This window comes from Alosa sapidissima, chromosome 19 (assembly GCF_018492685.1).
Source record: "Alosa sapidissima isolate fAloSap1 chromosome 19, fAloSap1.pri, whole genome shotgun sequence".
NCBI lineage: Eukaryota > Metazoa > Chordata > Actinopteri > Clupeiformes > Clupeidae > Alosa > Alosa sapidissima.
The window spans coordinates 5,266,238-5,291,493 of record NC_055975.1 but is presented as its reverse complement, the minus strand read 5'-3'; the positions used below and the strand labels follow the sequence as shown (position 1 = coordinate 5,291,493).

At 48.0% G+C, this 25,256-nt stretch overlaps 1 protein-coding gene across 3 annotated transcripts in view; it reads right to left on the bottom strand.

Annotated features, from left to right (window-relative positions):
- Positions 1-741: 741 nt before the first annotated feature.
- The window catches only part of runx3 (RUNX family transcription factor 3), a 58,543-nt gene continuing 34,028 nt past the window's right edge, over positions 742-25,256 (bottom strand). Inside the window, exons 6-9 of one of the 3 annotated variants that reach the window (XM_042071975.1) lie at positions 21,165-21,248; positions 17,954-18,103; positions 10,191-10,265; positions 742-4,242 (exon numbers count right to left, since the gene is read on the bottom strand). In XM_042071975.1, the coding sequence (XP_041927909.1) occupies positions 3,713-4,242; positions 10,191-10,265; positions 17,954-18,103; positions 21,165-21,248 (839 nt within the window). In that variant the 3' untranslated portion in view covers positions 742-3,712. The remainder of the gene's footprint in view (positions 4,243-10,190; positions 10,266-17,953; positions 18,104-21,164; positions 21,249-25,256) is intronic. The other 2 variants (XM_042071976.1, XM_042071977.1) reach the window with 2 other exon arrangements.

Here is a 25,256-nt window from a genome sequence, read left to right as displayed (position 1 = left end):
AACAAGTGAAAACTTGCTGACACGGGTTGAGTGGATGTGGTGGGCTTGGTGTCAGATTCCAGTTTTTATGGACATCGGGGCTTGCCGCCGCCATGTGTTGACAGCTGCGTCGTCCCCACCAGCGGCAGCGATGTGGCACAGTGGAATTAATAGGAGGCACACGGATTATTTAAACAGCAGGTGTATGGAGCCCCGCTGATTTGCTGACTAGAAGCTTGAAATTGTAATTTAGGAGGGAACAAAATAACTGGCTCCAGATCAGTTTGGAAGTTTCAGTTTGTACATATTCTTCGCTCCAATTCTGTTTTAACTGATGGCAACCCAGGGGAGATGTTTTATAATCAGCTTGCGATCACTACTCAATACTTGTCATTGCATTAACCACATTAGTCTATAGTGCTGGGATTTTACAATATTACATTTCCAAAACCCAGCAAAGCTGTCCTATTTAATTTCAATGAAACGGAAAGAGAATTCTTTGTCATCAGTTTAGTTCATTTTCAAGCAAACACAGACCACTTCACTGCTTATGCTGTATGGCTTGGTGTGTTTATGCCAGAATATGGAGTGAACACAGGCAGCGTCAAGTCTGATAAACATTTAACAGGGAACTCAGTCTGAAGAGTAAATGCTTAGGCTAAAGTTAAATAAATAAAAGAGTTAATGTGTTGCCATTGGCAATGTGTGAGTTACTCGTATGGTAGAAGACAAAGCACATAGAAGGCAAGTAGTACAAGCAGAAATTTGTGAGTTTTTTTAATTAAAATGCATCAAAACAAAACTACATTATTTGCACATAACATAAGCATTGACAAAATTACAATGTACATTGGATGAAAGGGAGGACATGTTCTTTCAGAAGAACCCATTGTGCTTTTTTGTCCCACATGTGATACAGTTAGAATCTAGTTGTGCTTCTTGTCCTCATAAGCTAAGCTTCACAGGATGCCATGTTGGAACCAAGACATCTCAAAATTCAGACCTGTTGCATCTCAGCAAGCATATAATGCAAGGTTTACCAGAAAGTTTCAATAGAAAATAAATAATTACACCCAACCTTTGGATCTATTGTTGTGCAACATGGCCTTTGACATGGCTTCTCCATTTGCCTTCACTTCATTACAGCACAGATGGCAAAAAGTACAAGCACAGTAAGTGATTGTTACAAAGCACAAGTCTTCTAATCCCTATTAAATAAGATTGTTTCCGCCTGATGGATTGAGAGAAATTGAGGATGATCTGATGGCAAACCGCTAAGAACGTTTGATTGTCTAGTAGACTTTTCTCATATTTACTATTTACACAGTGATTTAGGAGTGGGAACTAGAGCCGGTCCTTGTTTGAGCTTTACTCATGATGGATGTCCTGTGACAAAGGTTCTCCTGGAGGACACCTGTACTCCTCTCCCCTCTCATCCTGTCCCAGGACCCACGCCCTTCCCTCTGGCAGGCCTGTAACGCATGAGACCTGACTTCATGTCCCGAGTGCTGAGCTCCCTTGCTCCCTCAGACCCTCTCATCTGTTCATCAGTTACAGCATGGCCCTCTTTGCCCCCCTGTCATTAGTTATGTGCAAACTACAATGGGGTAGAAGGGGGTAATCAGCCTCAATAATGGCATCAAAGGGCCCAACAAATCAAAAACAGACAGAGGCCCCTGCAGTGGGCATGCGTTTGGCCAGGAGGTTGCCCTGTGGCACCCGGCTGCATGTAAGCAGATATGTGTGTCTCTAATACCTTACTCCTTAGACACACCATAAACACACACACACCACACCACATACACACACCACACCACACACACACACACTCACTCTCTCTCTCTCTCTCTCTCTCTCTCTCACTGTGTGCTATCTTCAGTCCTTTGCCACCCCTACCCCCCAGGCACAGGGATCAGGTGTGTTGGAACATGGGCATGGGAAAGGCATCAGGAGTGATGGAGGGAGGGGGGGCTGTTCCCATTCACACCTGGAGTGCATTTAGTCCCTGTGCATGTGTGTCACTTGTCCACTTTATCCTTCCCATTGTGGTGATTTGCTACTTTTTTTCAATACAACCAATTATCGTCTGGAGTTTCAAAAGCTCCAATGGAAAATAATAAAAAGGCAACTGGGGATGTACAGTATGTGCTGTGAGCTACTTTTGAACAGCGATGTGTGTTTTCGTAAGATAGCGTCGACCAACAAGGCCGGGGCAGTCAATGCAGGACTCTTGAACACGGAAAGTGGGACAGGAAAGTGTGGTCAGTTTTGCATCATCCCACAATGTGGCTGCTTTCTATTAAGAGAAGTAAGGTCAGGGCATGGTGCTAGGATTTCTGGGAAGTTTGTGGTTATACACTTAGGCTTGGCTAGCGAAGAAAGCTTGGAAATTGCTATTTTGTGGTTCACAATGACCTATTTTTTTTCTTTTTTTTAAATAACACTTTTAGTGCATCAAAGCTAAATCAGAAAATAACATTACATTAAAAACATGTTTTTTATAATTTAAAGTAATATATTACAGTAGCAAAACTTTATATTAAATGAAAATAAAGAAAAAAGGAGAAAAAAGTAAATCAGGAAAAAATGACCCAGAAACACACAGGAACACAATAATTGGCTCAAATAAATAAAAAAAATCCCACATTATTCAGTTGAAAATAAACATGACAAATAGTAGAACTTGTGATACCGAAACAGCAAATCTGAAATCTGAAAAATGTTGATTATTAATATCCGTGGGCCATAAATTCTCCATACTTCTGGGAAAAAATCCACAAAGGCTACACTCTTTCTCTCAGGTTCTTAAATACTTAGGAGTGTCTATTGAACCCGTCTTGTAAAAGTGGCTGCGCTCTTAGAATATTCTTATGTTACATATTACTGTGCTGCATGTGGGACAAGAACAAAAGGATACCCGGTGACTAAGATACAGAAAACTGTGTGCTGTTACCGATGTGTGTGCCATCTTAATTTCAAATGCATTGCAAGCAATCTGATCTGCATTCTATGGACTGCTGGCATTCAGGATAGGAGAAGAGGCATTATCCTGGAGAGACATGTTATTCTCCTTACATCAAAATAGGTACAGAACATTGGCATGGAGGCAACAGTTCCATTTCATGTGACAGATCAATGGCTCCTCCATGGCAGCTGAAGTAACACAGTCAATGTACAAGGACAGGTAATTGTTCTGCTGCGAGGATCCTGGAAGGCAAAGCATTTTGGGAGATGCAGTCTTTGGTTATTTTATTTTTCAAGACATCTCAACAGAGTTGTGGATATATTACTATAGCTGTTACTCGCACCATTTCCATCTATATACAGTTCATCTTTCTTTTGCTGTGGCTGTCCAATCGAGTCAATGCTCTTCGGTCAAGAGGAGAGTCAGAAAGTTTTTTTTTTTTCAAAGGACATAATGAGTATTTGAAACAACTCAGAATGCAAATGAATTGTTCCATCAGATACTTTGAACCGACACAAAAAAAAGCAGAGTGGGAAAGGCTAAGAGACAAACTGACACACAAAACATGCAGCAATTTTTTTTTGGTTGCTTTTTTTCTTTCAAACATTTACATAATCTAACTTCTGCGTTCAAACTCATTTCTCCACCCCTCCCTCAACTACCATGTAATCTCTCTCTCTCTCTCTCTCTCGTTCTCCACCTCCTCTTCCTTCTTCTTCTCTTCTCTTCCTCCTCTCTTCCTCCGAGTCTTGCCCCAGACCCGGGCCCTCAGTAGGGCCTCCAGACGGACTCGTCCATGCGGCCCGAGGCGGTCATGGCGGTGGGTGAGTTGCTGTGGCTGCCGTCGGCGTCCACTCCGTCGTTCTGGCTGCTCAGGCTGGGGTTGCCCATCAGGCTGCCGCTGCCGCTGCCTGCCGACGCCCCGGTGCAGGAGCTCAGCATGCGGGTGGGCGAACGCTCGCCGGCCCCCGCGCCCGACACGCCACCGCTGCCCGCTCCGCCGGCCGGCACCATGGAGAACTGGTACGAGCCCGAGCCGGTGCCGTAGTACAGGTGGTACGGCGAAGAGTTGGCCTGGAAGTGGGAGCTCTGGTTCTGGTTGCCTGGGTAGGGCGGCGGCAGGTAGGTGTGGTAGCGGGCCGACGACATGCCTGTGACGCTCAGGCCACCGATGGCTGTGCTGGACGGGTTGGCCGAGTAGGTGAAGGCCCCGGGGTAGTGGACGTGGGGGTCAGGGAAGCGGGGCAGGGGGGACAGGGAGGCCGGGAAGGACCTCTGAGGGAACAGCTCGGTGGTGCCTGACAGAAAACAAACAGGGACAAGAAGAAAAACATTAGCATAATCGCTAACAGTAGTGCACACCAGCTGAAGAGAAGCTAAGCACAATACAACAGAGTTCGTAGGAATGTTCCTGAAAGGAAATCTGAAATAGATTATAAGGAAATAAATCTTAGCATGAAATACATGTCATGAATATATATATTTACATTTTCAAACAGAAACACACATCACTCTTTGATCCACAGACTTTGATCGAAGTCTGTGCTGACAACACACTGAGAGAAGAAAACACTTTGTTTTCTGTCAAGCTCACACAGTACATCAGGCACAATGACAACATGTGCCATAAAATTGTATAAGATGGTGGGAGGTGTGGGAATCATTAAAAATGTTGCAATACTAAAATGCTCACATCAGGCATCAAATCTGACAAGGAGGCTACAGACAATAGTAGACTGACACAGACTGATGACAAGTTTGGCTTAATGAATGTGAAAGTTGATAACAGGAAGTCAGGGAAAGCTATAGCCTTAGACAGGATCTGAAATAGACGACTGTCAGCTATTAGTCACTTTTACCCAGACATCCTGACAAACTAGACTGAGCAACATACTTTCACCCTATGGAAGTTGAAAAGCCGGCCTTGTATGCACACATGGCTCACTGTATACATTGATAGCGCAGTTGGCAGCATGCGCTCCTTCATAAATCATACAGGTGTGTGTGTATGTGTGTGTGAGGGAAGTGTGAATAGACATTATTAGTCTACCTGTCTGGGTAACTGTTCATTAAATCATCCTTTGGACAGGTAGCACTAAGATCCTGTGTGATCTCTCACCTTCGGCATTCCAGCGCTTCATATTCATACAGGGAGCAAACGAGGTGAGGCCAGACGCCCCAGGGGCCGAGAGGAACATGCTCCAACCTGGAGCCTAGTACTGTTAAACCATCAACCCAGTAATGACTTACGTTTTATGATTTCCATAGAACTGCTAACGCAAACAGCCCGCCCATGCCAAAGTGCTGACTAACCATTGTGGGATGCTAAAGACTGTATTTATCATATGCTGCTAAATATGCAACTTAAGTGCTCATCTAGCACAGGGGGTATTGTGAAACTGCTCTCTGCTGACCCCTTGCTGAAGTCTGCAGGAACTGCAGGGAGTGTAGTGTCCAGAGGGACAGTGATCACAAGATTGCTGTATGGAGATAATGCTGTTCTGGTCTGAAACTCAAGGTCAGCAGCTACAGACTTCTTCAAGTTCATGTTTGGAGCTTACTGTACATATGATGTCCATGCACCCAAGACTGACAACAGGGAAAAGGGGTTTTGGCTCCTCTTCTCCTAAGAATCTGCACATTGGTGCTTGTGGACTAATCATCACATGAGAGATTCTTTAACCACTGACTTTCACCATCTTTGTCGCACTGACTTACCAGTACTCATCTCTCTGTCTCATTCTCTCTCTCTCTCTCTCACTCTATCACTCTCTCTGTCTGGTGGGCTTAGGAATGAGAGTGTGGTGAAGTAACAGGTAATTGAGGTCTGGAACTGGTTTGGGTTTCATGTCCTGTGCGTCAATGACCAGACATGGGTCAACATGCGAGCAGGTGTGATGCGAATCTCTGCACCTGTGGGCTGTATGCCGTCACACACACACACACACACACACACACAAACATCATCACACACACACACACACATACATACACACTAACAATGACCACACAAACATATGTACACACATACTTACTCACACATAAGCACATATCTATACAAACACAAACAGTGCAAACACACACACACACACACACAGACATACAAACATACCCAGACACACGGACACACACAGACACAGACACACACACATGCACACACCTTTACACCTGTCTGTGACATATTTATCTTGTTTGCCTGCCTGCTGACAGTGGGGCAGGAGAATAGCCGTGCCCACGCTCTCCCAGAGGATGCTGGGAAGGCGCAGGGCAGAGAGGGAGAGAGGAAGAAAGAGAGGGCTGTATTTGTGTGAAAGCAAGCGCTCGCATGCCACCGCCCCGAGGGGTGGAGGATGCCGAACTTGCGTGCCACAGCCTCGTTGAAACGTCTGGAGAACTGGGTCCGTTTTCAGGCGCACAGAGAAGGGAAAAAAAGCCAGTTCCTTTGCAATTTCCACGGCTGCTGTTTTCCTTTTTCTCCAGAACATTTTCTACAGTTGAAATTCTCTTCTTTCTTTTTTGAAAGTAAAGGGAGGAGTGAGTTGTAGTGAAAGAATGAAAGAGAGAGAGGGATAGAGAGAGAGAAGGGGGGGGGGGGGGGTGGGTGTGCTCTGCTTTTTTTTTCTGTTTCCAGAGTCTAGCAGGCACGAGAGCGGGGGGCTCGTATCTGATTTCACGCAAGGAAAATCTGAGCTTTCAGCTGCTGTTGATTCGGGAAAAGAGGAGTCGGCTCTGCTAATTCCTCACGGACTCCCGGTAAGCTCCCGCTCACTCTCCCTGCCCGTCGCCAGCAGAATGTGGGCTCACTGCCAGAACAAGGCAGGGAGGGTGTGGGGGTCTGGAGGGTGTGAGAGTGTGTGTGTGTGTGGAGGGGGGAGGCTGAGGTGACACTAAGTAGCACCTCACCCGAGTCCCATTCAGCTGAGCTGTCTGGCTCCATTATGGACAGTGAGTGGACACTCGACTCAGCATCGTGGGAGGTGCAGGAGCGCTCCTCTTAGACTGAGCGAGAGTCCAAGTGGACCATGGCAACCACAGCCTGGCACACGGCATCAGAGAATCTGTGAGTGCCACAGACACTGGCACACACTTGCCGGCTGTCTGAAATCCACCCTGTGCATTTTTTTCCTCCTTGAAACGGTCTTGAAGGAACTCTCTCTAACCTCCTTTGTTCCTGTTAGGTGTACGCCAGAATGCTGAGCTTGTGGTAAAATACACACACACAAACACACACACACATCCACACTCATACACACACACACATTCATACACACACATGATCCCCATTAGGCTCAGCTGAAATGTGTTGACTCGGCTGTAGGGACGGCAGAGAGGGGACGGACCCCAGAGGGCAAGCTGGCACGACCCACCGTCTCGGATGTTCCCTCTCTCTCCCCCCTTTCTCTCTCTCTCTCTCTCCTTCTTTCTCTGTTTCTTTCTTCCTCAGTGGCAGACTCATACCGTTTCTCACTTTTCTCCAGAGTTTGACTGTTTTCACTCTTTTAGTCCCTCTTTCTTCTTTTATTCTTTCTTTCTTTCTCTCTCTCTCTCTCTCGCTCCTTTTCTCTTACTCACTTAGAGGATGTCTGAGTATTCTGGGATTTTTATAGAGGACATAGCGTTCTGGAGTCATAACTGGCAAAGTCTGTGAATATGTGGTTGACTCTTGTGTGTGTGTGTGTGCGTGTGTGTGTGTGTGTGTGTGTGTGTGTGTGTGTGTGTGTGTGTGTGTGTGTGTGTGTGTGTGTGTGTGCGTGCGTGTGTGTGTGTGTGTGTATGTGTGCGTGTGCATGTATGAATATGAATTTTCACACATCTAGAATATACCTACTCCTGTAAGCACGTTGGCCTGTACCTGCATACATCTCTGTGTGTGTTCTCACCTGAGTGGGTTGTTGGCTTTGCCCAGAAGTCCACTAGTCTACACTGAAGCGTGTAACCCTGGTCCGCGCGGAGGTTAGCCTCATTTGCCTACACTAGAAACGGCCTTCGGTTGCTAGCGCTGGGGCGCGGCCCGGGCGTGTGTGTGCACAGAGGGGCTGCCCAGACCACCCATGCAAATGCTGGCTCTCACCTGTGAAGTGTGTTTACACGACCCCAATGCAAACCGGGGCTGGGGGGACTTGAGGGCTCACAGCTGTGGCGTGGTGTCCCAGGCAAATGAGGTGGTGTGGTCGAGAGCGGGATTGGTAGAGAGCACTGGACGCTCCGTGACGCTCAACGAAAGATGCGATTACATAGTGGCTGGCCACTTCCACGCAGCGCTAACCTGTTTGTGTTTGCACTGATTGATGTGTATCTGTGTCCTGTGTGGGTTTGCTCATGTTTACTTTTTTCTCTTCTGATGATCCCGTCCTGCAGTGGCTTTGCTGCGTGGCCGAAGGCTGGTGAGGGTCAGACAGAGATGGAGCGCTGGATGGAAATGACGGGCCTCCCACAGGCCAAAGAATCGGAGACTCAAATGAACACAAATGAAGGCCGCGTGTTTGTGCAGGCACCCAGGGCTCCTGCCACCACAGCCCCATGTCGCATGCAAATCCCCCCCCCCCCCCATCTTACTGAGAGTGATACGCATGGACATGAGGCTGTATAAAACAACAGGCATGACTCAGGATGACACTCTGCAGCTCACGCAGGTGCGCCTGGGCCCAGACGGATCAGGTGGAGGTGAATGCAGGAGGTGACCTACAGTACACACGACGGCTGAGTGCTCTTTGCCTCAGAAGACTAGATGACAAAGTCACACAGGAACCCACACAGAGATGATTGCAGGCTGCATTGAATTACCAACATTCCTTCACTCTTTTTTCCCTTCTCGTCTGTGTTACACAAACACACATTAATGCAATGTCTGTCAAATCTTTGATTTGTACGCATGTGTTTAGGTGAGTGTGTGTGTGTGTGTGTGTTTAGGTGAGTGTGTGTGTGTGTGTGTGTGTGTGTGTGTGTGTGTGTGTGTGTGTGTGTGTGTGTGTGTGTTTGTGTGTGTGTGTGTGTGTTATTGAAACAGCTCTGTAGGGCCAGGTGACTCTCGCTGGCCTCCACATCCATGGCTGCATTCTCTAGTAAATATCCTGCTTGGCAGTTATGCAATCGCATGAAATGAAAACACCCCATTCCTCTCTCAGGGAAGACACTGCCGAGCCAGAGTCAGAGTCACAGATCCTTTACAAAAACTCAAACTCACGCATGTGTCTGTTCACAAGGCCATTAATCATTCAGAGGGCAGACACATGAAGAGAGGAAAAGAGACAGAGAGGGAGAGAGAGAGAGAAGGCAATGAAAGAGTGGAATTTTTAATTAGTCAGTCACAGAGTGCCACCCACGGTGCCATACGCAAATGTCCGTGTGATGGTGAAGAAGGAGAAGGGGAGTGTGGCCGTGATTCAGTACTCGTTGGCGTGCGGCCAGCCTTGGCGGGAAAAGCAGTGGCCATATTGCCACGGGGCGTGCAAGGGATGCCAGCTGGGTGAGGGCGGAGCAGAGTGGGCGTCGGAGGAATGCGCCGGCACCAGCACTGCCCGCGGCCACAACCCAACGCCTCAGAAGATACGCCAAGGCCAAAACTCACACCGCACTGCGCCAGTGAGAGAGCCACGCCGAGCAGGCACAGCACACAGCAGCTCCTCTACATATCCTCCCCCCTTCTCCTCTTGCCACCACACAGCAGCTCCTCTACATATCCTCCCCCCTTCTCCTCTTGCCACCACACAGCAGCTCCTCTACATATCCTCCCCCCTTCTCCTCTTGCCACCACACAGCAGCTCCTCTACATATCCTCCCCCCTTCTCCTCTTGCCACCACACAGCAGCTCCTCTACATATCCTCCCCCCTTCTCCTCTTGCCACCACACAGCAGCTCCTCTACATATCCTCCCCCCTTCTCCTCTTGCCACCACACAGCAGCTCCTCTACATATCCTCCCCCCTTCTCCTCTTGCCACCACATCTGTTTACTCACTTGGGCCTGTCACCCCAGTGCAACACACCCCTTTCCCACCCTCTGCTAACCTCACTGAGCCATATCATCTACAGTTTCCTAAAAAAGAAATGATCGAATACATTTTTAATTACTTATTGATGCCCGATTCTACATTTTAATCAGTAGACTCACATTTTGATGCCCGATTCTACATTATAATGAATAGAATCACGAAGTCCTGTATCATGTTCTAGATCATGTTGTGTGTGTGTACTTCAGTGTTGAGTGTTTGTGTGTGTGGTGAGGTGGTGTTGCAGCGGATGTCTCACCTGTCCAGCGGAGGTCCTCCTCCACCTTACAGGGCTTCATGCCTCCTGAGGGGTCCATCTGCTCTGACCACAGGGCTGCACGAGAAGAGCACAGACAGAAACAAACGATCACTGATCAGGCCTGCACATTCCCTGTTTTTCACTAGTGTGGGTACTGGCAACCACCACACTCCACTTCAAAGCTTTACGGCCTTGGCCGCCTGGCATGCTACAGAGTGTAATTGATACATCAATCAGACACATTTGACTGATGCAGAAATGCCCCTGGGCTTTTCAACCTGCTCCATGGAAGCTGCTGATGACAAACAATTCAGGCATTTCAGATTGTTTACACTAATTTTGATTTGTTTTATCTTGCCAGCTGACGCCTGTTTTGGGGAGTGACGCGCTGACTGCTAGATTGTGTCACACGTATATGAACACACACACAACCGCACACAAACACACACACGTTCCCACATGTGGCAGGGTGGGCCTCAGTCCCCTCTCCACACGTCACAGTGGTCATGTTTATGCCTTATCGTGCTGCCGTGGTTGGGGGAAGGCCGCACATTCCTGGTGTTATTGGCATCACGTTCTAAATGGCACATACCTATGCCGCATTCCTGTCAGGGGGGACCAGGCGTGTGCGTGTGTGTGCGGCGTGTTTGAAACTTTCCACTGCTCTGACTCTGATGAGAATGGTTTGTTGTTGTTGGGAAACAAGGGTCATAAATTAAGTGTGTTGGGACACACCTGTGTATCGCTCTCCCAGAGTGTATTTTGTCATTTGCCATTGTTTACGTGTGTGTGTGTGTGTGTGTGTGTGTGTGTGTGTGTGTGTGTGTGTGTGTGTGTGTGTGTGTGTGTGTGTGTGTGTGTGTGTGTGCGTGTGTGTGTGTGCGTGTGTGTGTGTGTGTGTGTGTGTGTGTGTGTGTGTGTGTGTGTGTGTGTGTGTGTGTGAAAAACTCTGTGTTGTGTTCCAGATATGAAAGGCTTTCTGGGATTCCGCCTTAAGTGCTTCCAAAAACACCAGATCCTTCCATGGCCAACGTTTCAGAGGAGCATTGTGTGGAGCTGGAGGCTGCTGACAGGGCTGACTCAGCACAAGGGGCACAGAAAGAGAGGGAGAGAGAGAGATGGTGAGAAAGAGAGAGAGGGAGAGAAGGGGGGTTAAGAATGATAGGTGTATATATAGAGAGAGGGGGAAAGAGAGCTCTACTCTTTTATGTCCTATACATATGGTTTTGGCAACCAAAAGTCACTCGCTCATGCCAATGCAGCGCTGTAGATTTGATCTGATTTGATTTGACAGACAGAGTGAGGCAGAGGGAGAGGAAGAAAAGGGTAGGAGGAAGAAAGAGAAAGTGAGATGGAGAGAGAGAGAGAGAGAGAAAGAGAGAGAGAGAGAGAGAGAGAGAGAGAGGATGGGGGGGCAGAGAAGTCTTACTGGCCTGTGATGTGATGAACAGAGAGCTGAGGAGATATTTTGGGGCTTTTAGGTTTGCATGTGACTGTGTGTGTGTGTGTGTGTGTGTGTGTGTGTGATAGGATACCAGTTGGTCTAAGGGGTAAAAGAAAAAGTGAAATAAGTGGTGTGTGGGAGCGTGTGGGACTCTGCTTCACACTCAACGGCCACACCGCAGGGATGTGCCAATTTGACATGCAAATAGCGGCTGTTTGCTCTGGGTCGGAGATGGCTTAGTTGTTACAAGCCAACCATCACGTACCGTCAAACACTGTGGGAATCCAAGCCACTACTACACCCACAGGCACATCGACCTTAAGCCCTCACACTCACACACACACACAGACGTGGACACACGCACGGACACACAAACATACACATAGACACCACTCTGCAAACACTGCGCTATATAATGACACACAAAACTGAGCACACTTGCACCCGTCTACACTAAATCCATACACTATCTCTCTCTTTCTCTCTCTCTCTCTCTCTCTCTCTCTCTCTCTCTCTCATACACACACACACACACACACACACACACACACACACACACACACATCAAGCACAGCTGTAAGCGTCTGTGTTCCCTCAATGGCTCTGCTCTGCTTCCTCGACCAGGCTCTCTCGCGCACCTCTCTCCACAATGGCAAATTCTTACACATAAATGGGCTTATTCACCAGTGGCACACTGCAGCTGCCGCCATTCCTTCAAGAAAATAAACATTTCCTTCAAATATTTTGATTGGCCGGGGGACAACGTCAATAGCGGCGCTACAGATTACTGCTGTTATTAAGAGCGTCCCTTCAGGGGCGGGGCTAAAAGGATAAAAAAAAAAGAGATACAAATGAAAAAAAACAAAAAACAGAAATATTAATGTTGCGTAGTGTGTTCAGACGCTTGAAGGGCGGCGTTAGCATATGTCAGCTGATGAAGCAAGCATCACACACAGATGAGCGAATTAGGCTGACGGGGCTGGATGCTAGCGGACCCAAATAAACAGGCCTTGGCCTTGTGAACTACAGCGCTGGCCGGGGAGATGAAAGGGCTGCGGAGCCAAGATGGCGGCCGCATTTGCAAAGGGGTGTGCTACGCGCCCACCATAATGAAGCATGTCATTGAGACACTCTGAATGCCGGGCCTTGTGCCGACTTCCTGTTTCGCTCTGGCCCTGGGCGTCGACAGAGAGAGAGAGAGAGAACGAGAGAGAGAGAGAGGGGTGGGGGGGAGTGTTTAGGTGCCGGAAGAAGGGATCACAGCCACCATTTAGCTTATACGGGACATTTGATATGTCTTATGCACTCCCGCTTAAAACATTAGTAAAAAGAAACATGAAGGTCAAAAAATACCCTCTTCCAGCCCTGCTTCAGGGCCCACGCCTCTCAGCCCCCTCCTCTGCTTTCCTCTCCACTCCCCCCACCTCCTCTGCTTTCCTCTCTCCTCTTTTCTCTTCTCTCCTCCTCCTCTCTTTCTTCGTCTCCTTTCTTGGTGGAAGTCTGTCATTGGCCTTGTTTGTCACATCTCTCATTACAGATAGACCTCACTGAACTATCTATCATACAGTATAAATTGCTGAGTCGTCCCCCCACCCACAATGTATTCATATTTTTTCTTATGTTGATCATTTCAGATGATACTTTTTTTGGAGAGAGATTTGTTTGCACCTCAGATGGATTGCGGTGACTGCAGCGAGCAAGGAGAGGAACTCGCCGATGCCCACAGGAGCACTTCCCATATGCTGCCGGCTTTCGCCAGAGCAACACCACACAAACTACACCCTTGTCAGCATTACAGGGACACCTTAATCCTGGATGGGTTTCCCTTATCTTTGATCTTTCGTCTCTTTTTTAATGCGGAAACTCTACTCGAATAAGCGAAAGCGAATCCACTCCAAGCGCATCTGTCAAACAAAGCGTCCGTTCTGCGGTCCGCCAGACGGGAAAGCCAAACGAGCCCAGGGGAGGACCGTGAGGACTCCTGAGTCTCCTCCATGGGGACCTGTGTCCTGAGCAGTCGTGAAGCGTCCTACACTCACCCCATTGTGCACTAAGCTTGTTACTCTTATTCCTGCAGTGACGCTGTGCTTGTACATGCTTAATGAGCTCCTTATGGGAAGCCTCTGATCGCAGTAGTATCAGAGGAGGGGTGGGAGGGACAAGGGGGTAGATGGACCCAAACAACACGGCCTCCTCTTGAGAAGCAGGAAGTTGATGGTTGCTGCACTCTGATTCACTGCAAGGCGACTACAGAGATCACTGCATACAATGTTTTTTGATATACCCAGGACAACTGCTGGAGGCCCTGAGGCCATTCTTGTGGTGTTGCACTGTTGTTAGTGGGAAATACCACAGCGTTGTTTCAGTCTGCTAATGCTGAGCACTCTGCTTGGGTTTTGTGTCTACTGGGGATCCTCTGGAGTCTGTGGGTTGTACTGACCCCCTCCCCAAACACCTACCACACACACTGACGACCGCCTGCTGTTCACAAGGTAAGACGCAGAAGTGGAGCTCGGGACTTTACAAGGTATTACTCCCCCTCTCCTGCACCACCCCACCCAACCCGCTCTGCCAGGAGCTTGTTTGATCATTGGCTGTCATCACTCAACCAGAAGCCGGGAGCCATCCACAATGGCCACACATGCACACACACACAACACACACACATGCACACACACACACACACACACACACACACACAGACAAATGTGCACACACACACACACGCATTATACAGGGGTTTTAGGGCTCTCATCAAAGCGCTGAGCACTTGACTGAATGGCAAGGCGGGTAATGCCAGCATCTGATATCTTACCTTTTGGCGAAGAACACAAAGGTGTTGGAACCGAGCAGTTCGTAAGATGATACAGCCTTTGAACGCACCATGGCCTGATTGGGTAGATAATATCGCCTTTGTCTTGGGGGTGCTTTTTTGTACGGGGTAGACGAGTGGAAGATAAAACATCTGGACAAGTCTGGCGGTGCTGCGAACGCTGCACACACGCGGCCGGGAAATGAGCTTGGCCTTTTGTCTGCCTTTTACAAAACGCACGTCGGAGGGGAAAGGCCAGAGCCCATGGGCCTGATTCGGTGGGGTCTGTGAAATCGAGTCCCCACTCCCCACACCCCGTCCTTTCCTTCAGTTCCCTTAAAACGAGTCTTATGGAATGCAGACGTCGCTTTCTGGGTGCCTCTGCCACGCTTAAGGAAGCCAACAACATTCTCCGCATATCACCGCCGAAGGAGGAGGGAACGAAAAGAAAAAAAAACACACACACCTACACAGACATATACAGACACACATCTGACTTTGGAAAAGCCAGAATAACAATTTAACCCCACTTGTCTGAGTGTTGGATTTGCTCGACTTGCACAGACAAAACCACACACAGATATGGGCGCTGCCTCTCACCCTCCTTCCCTCCCTCCCTCCCTCTCTCTCTCTCTCTCTCTCTCTCTCTCTCTCTATCGCTCGGCACGTCTCTTGGGCTCGTGTGTGTGGCTGTGGCCTAGTGCAAAACAGGTAGGGAGTGTGTAGAGCGGCGCCTGCCAGCACAGAGCTGCGCTGAGAAGTCCTGTCGCTGCATGCCTGCTAATGAGCTCTTAATTACTCCGTCTGTCTGGCCCACTAACATAGTACGCAGCGCTGGCACGTCATGTTTGTATGTATGTGTGTGTGTGTGTGTGTGGGTGGGTGTGCGAGTGTTTGTGTGTGCCTGTGTATATGTGTGTTTGTGTGTGTGGCTGGCTGTCTGTCTCCCTGGGCTGGTTGTGTTTGTGTGTGTGTAACTACAGTCATGCGTGTATGCGTATGAGCGTGTGTGTGATAATGTGTGCCTATGTTGTGTTTTTCTTCAAATCTAGGGCAGTGCTCTGCTAGACGTGTCAGCACATTCCCTGATGTCATTTCACATCGAAGGCAAGCAAGACGATCGCTCACTGGACGATGCCCCTTGCAGGGTGACAAAAGACCTACACATTGTGTCAAGAACATTTCTTTTAACCGAGCAGTCTAATTGCAAAGTGTTGAAGGCTTATAAATCTAACAAAGGCCTGTTCACGGTGTAGGAGACTGGAGGTGTGTGGCATGTGTTTACGTGTAAACAGAGCCGTATGTTTGCTAAATGTGACCTGTGATGAGGAGACTATTTCTGCTGGAGCCGAAATGGCAGCAACCGAGTCATACAATTGTGCTATTTATACAGGCAGATGCCAGGCACATTGTGTCACATAGAAATCTGATGAGGAGGGTGGGTGGGTGGGGGAGGGGGGGAGCAGGGAACTGGTGTCTCTCTTGCTTGTATTAAATTATTTTACTGATGACTGTAGGGAAGTTTCTGTGTCACTTACATTACACATTAAGATATGTGCTTGAGGTAAGGACACACCTCTCCCTCCTCACAAACACACACACACACACACACACACACACACACACACACACACACACACACACACACTGCCGGCGGCAGAAATAGGCCCTATTAATGTGTTGTGTCTGTGCTAGGGAGTGTGTGTTGTAATGGTGGCTGCCTTTGAGCTGTGACGGCTCTATAAAAGGCTAATTCCTCTCCAAATCCCCCTGCAGCTATGGATATAGAGACCGAGACAGAGACAGAGAGGGGAGCAGCTTCAGCAGATCCGCTCAGCCCTGCGGCTCAAGCCCTCCACAGGCACTCACGCTCACTACAGCACTGGGCGATGGAGCTCAAGAGGCATCCAGCGACCAGGAAAACTTCACAAGATCAGTGTGAGATCTGACAGCCACAATCACAAAGCTACTTCTTTCTCTTTCTCACTCTATCTTTGTTTATTCTCTCTCTGTATATACACACATACACACACACACACACACACACAATTATGTATCACCTATTGCATTGCCCCGACCCCACCCATGAGAACCACTGAGTGGGTGGAAAGGTTTGGTGTGTCTTGGTGTGAAATGAGTATTTGTGTGTGTGCGTGAACGAAAGAGTAAGAGAGAGAGAGAGAGAGAGAGACATAGCGATCAAGAGCGAGGGAGAGCATAGGTGTGGAGTTGTCGCAGACCTCTCTTCACAGTTCCAGGCACAGAGAGACGAATGTGTCGAACGCACGCCGACATGAAAGCCTTCTTTTCATGAAAGCGGCTTTCCTCCCTCATGCACAAATCAACACCTCCCACCATTACACTTGCAGTAAGGCAGACTATAGTCTTCACCTCATTATCTGCAATCAGCGCACAAACACAAACACAAACACAAACACTCTTGTTGGTTGAGGTGAGCATGCTTTTGGCTTTGGCCATGATGTGGGTGCAGATGTGTTGTGTGGCTGAGAGATGCCTGAGGTCGGCATGGCAGAGGGACTTGAGCTTTGGCAACGCTGACCAACCTCTACCTGACCCTGTCCAGTGTCGTCCGACATACTCAGGGCACTCAGGGACAGATTTACTAATCCACACACACACACACACACACATACAGACAGACAAAGACGGTTATGTACAAAAATAGGCAAACGTGTGGGCACACACAAACGTAGACACACAGACATTCCTCCAGCAATTCCTAATCAAGCCCCTCTACCTGCTTGAGCCTGTCGCTGAGCTAAAACATACACTTGGCAGCCCTCAGAATCCCTTTGTTTGTCAGACTCGTCTCAGACCTGCTCTAAAGGCTCTGAGTGGGATCAAGCATGGCTGTCTACTCTACGCCCAACCAAGGGCTGCACATAGGCCCAGCACAGGCCATGGCTGCCACTCCACCATGGAGATCTGTCCTACTGCTTTGCTTACCTTCAATCAGTTTCCAGACCAGTCACATTGTACACATATGATAGAGGCATACTGTTTTTACATTGCCAATTCAATTCAAAAGAGTGGGTGAGAAGGGGGAGTTGTAGTCGCATGGAGTGGCATAAAATATCTTTGGGGGCAGATGGTAGTGAGCTCTGATTTGAGAGGATTTATGTGTTGTTGGAAGAGGTTGGCCTACCTGGCTCTTTGTTCTTCCCTGATCGACAGCAGTTTAAGTTAAAACATGGCTGCGTGGCTTGGATTTTTAATACCTTTCAGTATGTCAGTTTGCGTGGTTCCATCAGTTCATGCGTAATTACTCATGTATGTTGTAATGTCGAATGTTGAGTGTGCTAGGATGAATATGTGTACAGTATGTGTGTGTTAATGTGTGTGTGGGTCTATCTGAGCTTGCATATATAAAACTGTGTATAATTGGTTCTAATTTATAGGCAGAATCATGTGTAATATAGTGTTTCTGTAGGCGTGTGTGTGTGTGTGTTTATGTGCCATGGAGAGGTGAGTGGATGTCTCTCCTACCTCCAAGCTGAGAAGTGGACGAAGTGAAGTGGCCCTGGTGGGTTTGGCGGTTGCCATTGTTGGTCATCCTGAGTCTCTGGAAGCGCTCAATCTCACTCATGCGGTCTGTGAAGGGCATCTTCTGAGGATCCTCCATTTTCACTCTGTGACCTGCAGGCAGAGATAAATTCACGCCTTGGAATCACGTGGTCCTGCCATCTTCCATCACACCAACTCACACACACACACACATGCTCACATACACACACACAGATTTTGTCTGTGCAGAAGTTCATGTGTTGCAAGTATGAAATCATTTCACACAACATTGCCGGGTAGCAGCAGAAGCACGAGACTTGGGAGAGCATGTGGTAAGATACGGAGGAAACAGGAACCATGAGGAGAACTATACCATGTCATGAGAGGCCCTATGTGTGTCAATGAGTTCTCAGCTCTCAGCCCCCCCCCCCCTTCCTCTCTCAGTGAATCTGCAGTCTGCAGTTCCACCTCACTACATCCCTGCATTTCCCTGCTTCCAAAGCAGCCCGAATGACTCAGGATTTCTTGTGCCCTAAAAAAATGTCAGCATTAAGGTTGGAACCACAACCACAGAATGGAAAGTACTGTTCCTCAAAAAGACTTGGACCAACGGCAGACCCAAAATAAGAATCAAGTAACTGCAAAAGTAAAATGGTGGCTTGTTTGAAAGGTGTTGCTAGCTGTTAGGCGGCTTTGCAGTGCAGAGTCCTACACCAAAGTAACTAGCTCATGTTGGAACTGACTCTTTGCTGTGTGTGCAAAGGCTTTGCATGACTGGGTGGTGGACCTGCACCCAAAACAGATTCTCGGAAAATGTTTGCACATACACCTATTTTTGAAAGAAGTTATATAACTTTAGCACATTAGGTTTGTGCTTTAAACTGCCTCTCTGTGTGTGTGTGTGTGTGTGTGTGCATAACTGTGTGTGTGTGTGTGTGTGTGTGTGCATAACTGTGTGTGTGAATGGTGTGTGCACAATTTTTGTTTTGCTCTTTCTTTTGGAAGGGAAGCACGCACATACTAGTTGTAAGACTGTAGAAGTGAGAGTGGGTGTGGTTGTGTTTATATGTGCTATATGTATGTGTATGCACATGCAAAGTACAATAGCGCTCTATCACTACACTCCTTTGCTGCTAAAAAAAGTATCGTTCAAGTGCAAGAAACACAGCCTAATGGCCCACGTTATGAGAGAGAGAGAGAGAGAGAGAGAGAGAGAGAGAGAGAGAGAGAGCACGTACAGTCAGACAAGCTGTGGAATTGCAAAGCAGTCTGGTCAGGTCAAACAGACTGGTGGGGCACACGAGTCTAGGCCCAGGAGAATTCCCCTAGGAAAGTAACTTTGCAACTCCTCCATGTCAGTGAAATAACAAACGTACGTATTCTCTAGCAATGTCTCTCCCTGTAAGTGTCCTCAATCATACTTACAATGCAGTGCAGTGCAGTGCTGTGGGACACTGCAGACATATTGCAGAAGTGCTCATTCTCCACAACCAGTGAAATTACTGATGAAGTATGTGAGCACATGAGGCTACCTCACAAGCCTGACTGAGGAAGAACTTAGTAAACTCAAGAAAGTAGATCTGTACAATGTGGAATCTGAGAAGTTCCAGGGCAAAGCATATGTTGATAAAGCTTGACATGAAAACAGCTCATTCTACATTCTTCACAGTCTGGGCTTTGTTTCTGGTTAACCATTTGAAGACCTCTGTTCTGGGCATTTACAGACATCCCAACCTGCAAAAAGTCATTTCAGGGAGGTATCACGAAGCCCCCCCCCCCCCCCCCCCCCAAAATAAAATAAAATAAAATACTAAATACTAAAAAAAAAAAAGTTTAGCCTACTTAGATACTGAAATACAGATTAATATGTTTGTTCAATAATGTCTAGTCAGTACACTAAATAAGGAAGGCCTATATAGATAGTAATTGTGAACATAAAATATGTAGATCTTGCAGTTTGGTCTTTTCATGTAGCCTTGGCAACTAGCCATCTAGTGTAGACCTGAATAATATGCACATGAATTGACACTAGTTAAACTCACCTCAACATGTTTTTTGCAATCATTTAACCCGCCATGGGCAATGCTAAAGTCACTGTTACAAACAGTGCAGCGTGCAAGACTAGGCCTATCATTATTTTTTACTCTTATAAACAAGGGTACACTTTGAAATGGGTCTTACATTTTCTTTTTTTTTTGGGGCACTGACTCTGCCGTGAATCTCCTGTTCCTAGATACACTGAACTAATTTAGTTCAGGAGAAAAGAGATAAAAAGCTCGCCTACACTGAAAACTGATTGGTCGATTTAGCGAAACAGGCCAATCAGGATGTTCTCTGTCTTGGATGCGCTCAGACACACACGCACCACCCCTCTCTCTCTCCCCTGTCGTGTGCGCGCTACACTCAGATGTACACGCAATTTTAGGTCTCCCTCTCGCGTGCGCGCTCTTGATCGCTTGCTCTAGATTCCGGGAGATTTTATCTAATTTGCGGGCGTCAGGGAGCCACTATCAATATGCGGGAGACTCCCGGAAGTTCCGGGAGACTTGAGATGTCTGCATTTAACACAAAGCAAGGCTTCCAGGTCCAGTTGAAGCATCAGACCTCTACCAAAAAAACAAAACAAAATCGGTCCTTGGACATTCAACCTAGTCCTCCTTATGTGCTGGATTCCACATACGCTTTTTTTTTAATATAAAGGATTAATCCCTTGAATATCTCTGGAACCATTTCATAGAGGCAAAGGGGCACCCTTCATCTGTGGCACTTCAGATCTGTGCTCCTTACTGGATCTTGCTGTGTCTTCTAAACCGGGGCAACCGTCCAACCGTCTGTTGTCTCTTTGTCGGGCTGAGGTTGAGAACTTCCATCAAACCTTAAATCATGGCTTCACATGGCACACCCATGGTACATGGCACCTTTCAGTCACTTCATAGAATTGTCTCAATTGATGCCACCACACTGGTTGCTCCCAACATTCAGAATATCTTCCATCTTCTGTCAGTCAAGAGGGGTTGTTCCTCAACAACTCATAGGTTTCAAGTCATGGTATATATCTAAGCTCATTGTCCCCACTGTACGATGCCTCCAGGGGAACTTCTCCACAATGGTGGTGTTCTTTGTCAGCGGGATCATCCCTGCCATAGAGAAGTCCACCCAATTCTCCTTCCCCTTCACCACTGCATTGACTTACCTCTTAACAGAGGAATCTGATACATGTCTTCATCATCCAGGCCCAGAGCAAGCCTTTGCAGAACTCCACCAGTGTGTTTGGGCCCTGCGAGGGAAACAAGCAATAGAGCGGTATCTAAGAACCTGTGTGGAGTGTCTCGAGTGGACCGCACCAACGCCCACTGCACCAAGCATGCCCAACCTGCCACCAGTCTTTTTCAGCAACAACTTGGTCCTCCTGACTTGCGCCTATCTGGGTGAAAGTTGGTGAGGGCTAACAGCTTAACCTAACCGCATGCGAGCATCCAACTGTCCTAGCGTTGGGTGCTCTCTGTACACACTGAATCTGTTAAACATATTTCTCGTTTAAAATAGCAGAACAACACAAGCGACAGAAAGAAAATAGAAACAGGGTGTCCGGCCAAAGTTCAGATCAAAATGTCCCGCCGCATCGCGCTTTACACCACTGTGTCGCGTCACATCCAGTTAGGACAGTCCAATTGAAAACAACGTCATCAAACAGATTTTGACGTTAACGCTCACTCACAACGCATGCAGTTCGGACACTGTGTAAGAGAAGTGGTTGTGGTTACTTTACTGTAATCTAAAGTCCGCTTCTTTATAAAGAGTCTGTGGTCTGCATGGTCTGAAAAGAGAACTACAAGTAGCCCATGTTATGAGAACATGTTCATAATATATTGGATAAGCTCACGGCATGGTCCATGTTTCAGAGTGGCAAAAGAAAAAAAGACAATTAAGAGCTTCCCTTGATCACCAGACATACTGCCAAAATAGCAACAACACATTTATCTGCAATCAATCTCAAGAGCCATTGTTGATTTGACTTAATTACACTTACTCAGTGTTGGTTGTCACCTCTCATCTGAAAGTCCCTAATCTTCTGCAAGGGCCAAGCTTATGACGTATTGTGAAGAGGGAAGTGACACACTTTAGAGGGAAGTACATAAATACTAAAAGTCGGACGGAGAAGGGGTTGGTGTGTGTGTGTGTGTGTGTGTGTGTGTGTGTGTGTGTGTGTGTGGGTGTGTGTGTGAGAGAGAGAATGCGTGTGTGTGTGTGTGTGTGTGTGTGTGTGTGTGTGTGTGTGTGAGAGAGAGAATGCGTGTGTGTGTGTGTGTGTGTGTGTGTGTGTGTGTGTGGCACAAATGCGTTCTGTGAAAGCTCGGCTACCCTAGAAGTTGTTTGACGCACAAAGTGAGCTGCAGAGAAAAAAAAGCCCTGGAGTCTTCCTCACCACAAATATATACACGTGTGTGTGTCAGCACGCACGCACACACACACACACACACACACACACACACACACACACACACACACACACACACACACACACACACACACACACACACACACACACACACACAACCCAGCCATATCTTCTCTTATAGATCTCCATATCATCTCCACATGCACTCACATGAAACCACACATAAAACATACACACAAACACAGGATGAAAAGGAGGTGGGGGACTCTCTAATGGAGCTTGGCAACTTTAATGCAACTATCACTGGGCCAAGAGGAAAAACACACACACACACACATGCGCATGTGGGAGGGAACATGTGGACATTCTGTGGTTTTGAGCCTGGCATCTCCACAGAGTGGCCTAATGTGGGGTAATGGCCGGATTTGAATATTTTATCACGATATAAAGAGGGGCACCAGACGCGGTGATATGGATTTTGCCTGTGCTGCCTCTCTACTGACCCCTGGGTAATATATCTCCCCCCTCCACCTCCACTCTGCACCCATGGGCGATGTATCACTCGTTTACTGATCTGGCCTGTGTCCATTTGATGGCACTCACACACGTGTGAATGTGTGTCTGTGTCTGTGTGTGTGTGTGTGTGTGTGTGTGTGTGTGTGTGTGTGTGTGTGTGTGTGTGTGCGTGTACGACTTGGGCAGGAGGTTGAAAAATGCTCTGTTTTGTTCTCCCAGTCATTTTCTGTGTCGCCTCCTGTATCTACAGTATCTACACACACATCCTTCAAAGAGCAGGCGTGCACATTCGCTGAAAGATTCGCTGAGGTATTGATAAGCCTTTCATAACACAACCTTAAGATGTGGTCTGCAACAATTCACATAGGCATATGAGGTGGGTCCATGTGCCCCAGATAGGCACGCGCCCAAGTGTCAGTTGAGTCATCCGTATAGGCCACAATCAAATGGCTCTGTCCCACTACACTTGGGAGAGGGCAAGAGGCTGGCAAAGGACTGTCTTCTGGCTCATTTGTGGTGATCTATGATTAATTGGCGGGTTGCTTGGGGATGAAACTGAAGCTTTCTATAGTCTCTCTCTCTCTCTCTCTCCCTCTGTCTGTGTGTGTGTGTGTGTGTGTGTGTGTGTGCACACTCTGCAGCTCCAGCAGGCAGGTTTGGATGCCCACGACTGCCTCTGCTGCCACCAGGCCTGCTCCTCATTATCACCCCCCATCCCATAATATCCCATAACAACCCCCGCACCCCCCCCCCCCCCCAGCACGCAACCCCTCATTTACTCTGTCCCTCTCTCTCTCCCTCCCCACTCTGACCACAATTTCTCTCTTTTCACTTGCTGCGTTTCCTTTTTGTTTTCGTTGCTCTCTCTATCTCTCCCGCACCATTTCTCTTTTTCTCTCTATCTCTTCCACTCGCTCTCTCAGGCCTTTCCTCTTTCTCACTGCCACTGTCTGAGATAAGAACAGCTCCAGTCATCGCCCCTCTGAAGCCAGCTGGACATCGACAGACCCTCGCCACCGCACTCATTGTCGGAGATCTCAGCTTACTCCTCTTCTGGACTGCTGCCTTCCCTTCAAGTCCAAACACCCACAGCAGAGCCACACGACTGAACGTCCCCACAAGACCGTTGGAGTCTGTGGCGGTATCTGTCGAGGGGGCCCCTGGCTTTGTTAAAAACATGGCATCTCACTGGGAGCCTGGTGATAAATGCTCTGAGCTGTTTCCCAAAACCTTGCTTGAGGTGTGACCCTTGTGTTGTTGTGACCACCAAGGGTACACCGCACACACACAGAGGGGCTGGGGGTGTCAAGTCTGAGGTTTTTCAGGGCCCGAAGTCAGCATGGGTGTGGTGGTGGTGGTGGTGCTAGTGACGGAGGGGGCTGTAGTCAGTATAAATATTTCATGTATCAGGGTGCACTTAGGTGGGTGCGCGCTGACTTTTCTAGTAATGATATCATAACCACAAGGCAAATGGAGGCTGCCTGTAGGGAGGAGGCCCGCGCTGCACTCAGCCTTGGCCCCAGAGTCACACCGAGAGGCACCATTACGTTTACTGGCCCTCTGATCTGCACAGAACCCCTGCTTCTCTGAACGGAGTAAGCACACCCTCAAACATAGAGTACACAGAGGGGTGTGCAACCTTGCATTTGCTATTATTGTTATAATTGTGTTATTACGTTAAGCAAGGTTTTGAACTACTAGGACCTAGTGAGCTCTTAACTACTCTCCCTATGCAAATAGGACCTAGTGACTCACTGAGTGTGCAGCAACAGTGCACCCAAGAATTCTTTAGACTATACATTTCCTCATCTTCATATGATCTCCCTCCTTTCTCAACTTCACTTCCTTCAGCTGAGAGCTCCATTTCTCCCTGACTGAGAGACATATGTAACACAGGCACTCTGTGTTAGCAGGACGGGAGTTCTCTCTCTCTCTCTCTCTATCTCTTTCTCTCTTTCTATCTCTTTCTCTCTCTCTCTCTCTCTCTCTCCTCTCTCTCTCTCTCTCTTTCTCTCTCTCTGGTCAGGAGCTGGCCCGGAGCTCTACTCTATCTCCACTGTAAACGGCCCTACGTGCTCTGGCTCATGCTCTGCTCATTCGTGCACAGGGGCATATTTGAAGTGCAAATATTTGTCAGGGAATCATGCAAACGGGCCTCGATACCGGGGGATTGATAACACACTCCCTGATTGATTCCCCCGGTAGGATCCTGTGCGCTACGCCCCGGAGCGCTCTGAGGCAGCTCCACAGGTATGGCCTGTGATAGGGGCCACGTCTGCTGCCACGTTTCGCCTCCGAGAGGGACGGATTCAGAAAAGGCGTGCAGCAGGAGACGGCCTGGCTGGTGGGGGCAAAGGGGAGAGCATGGCG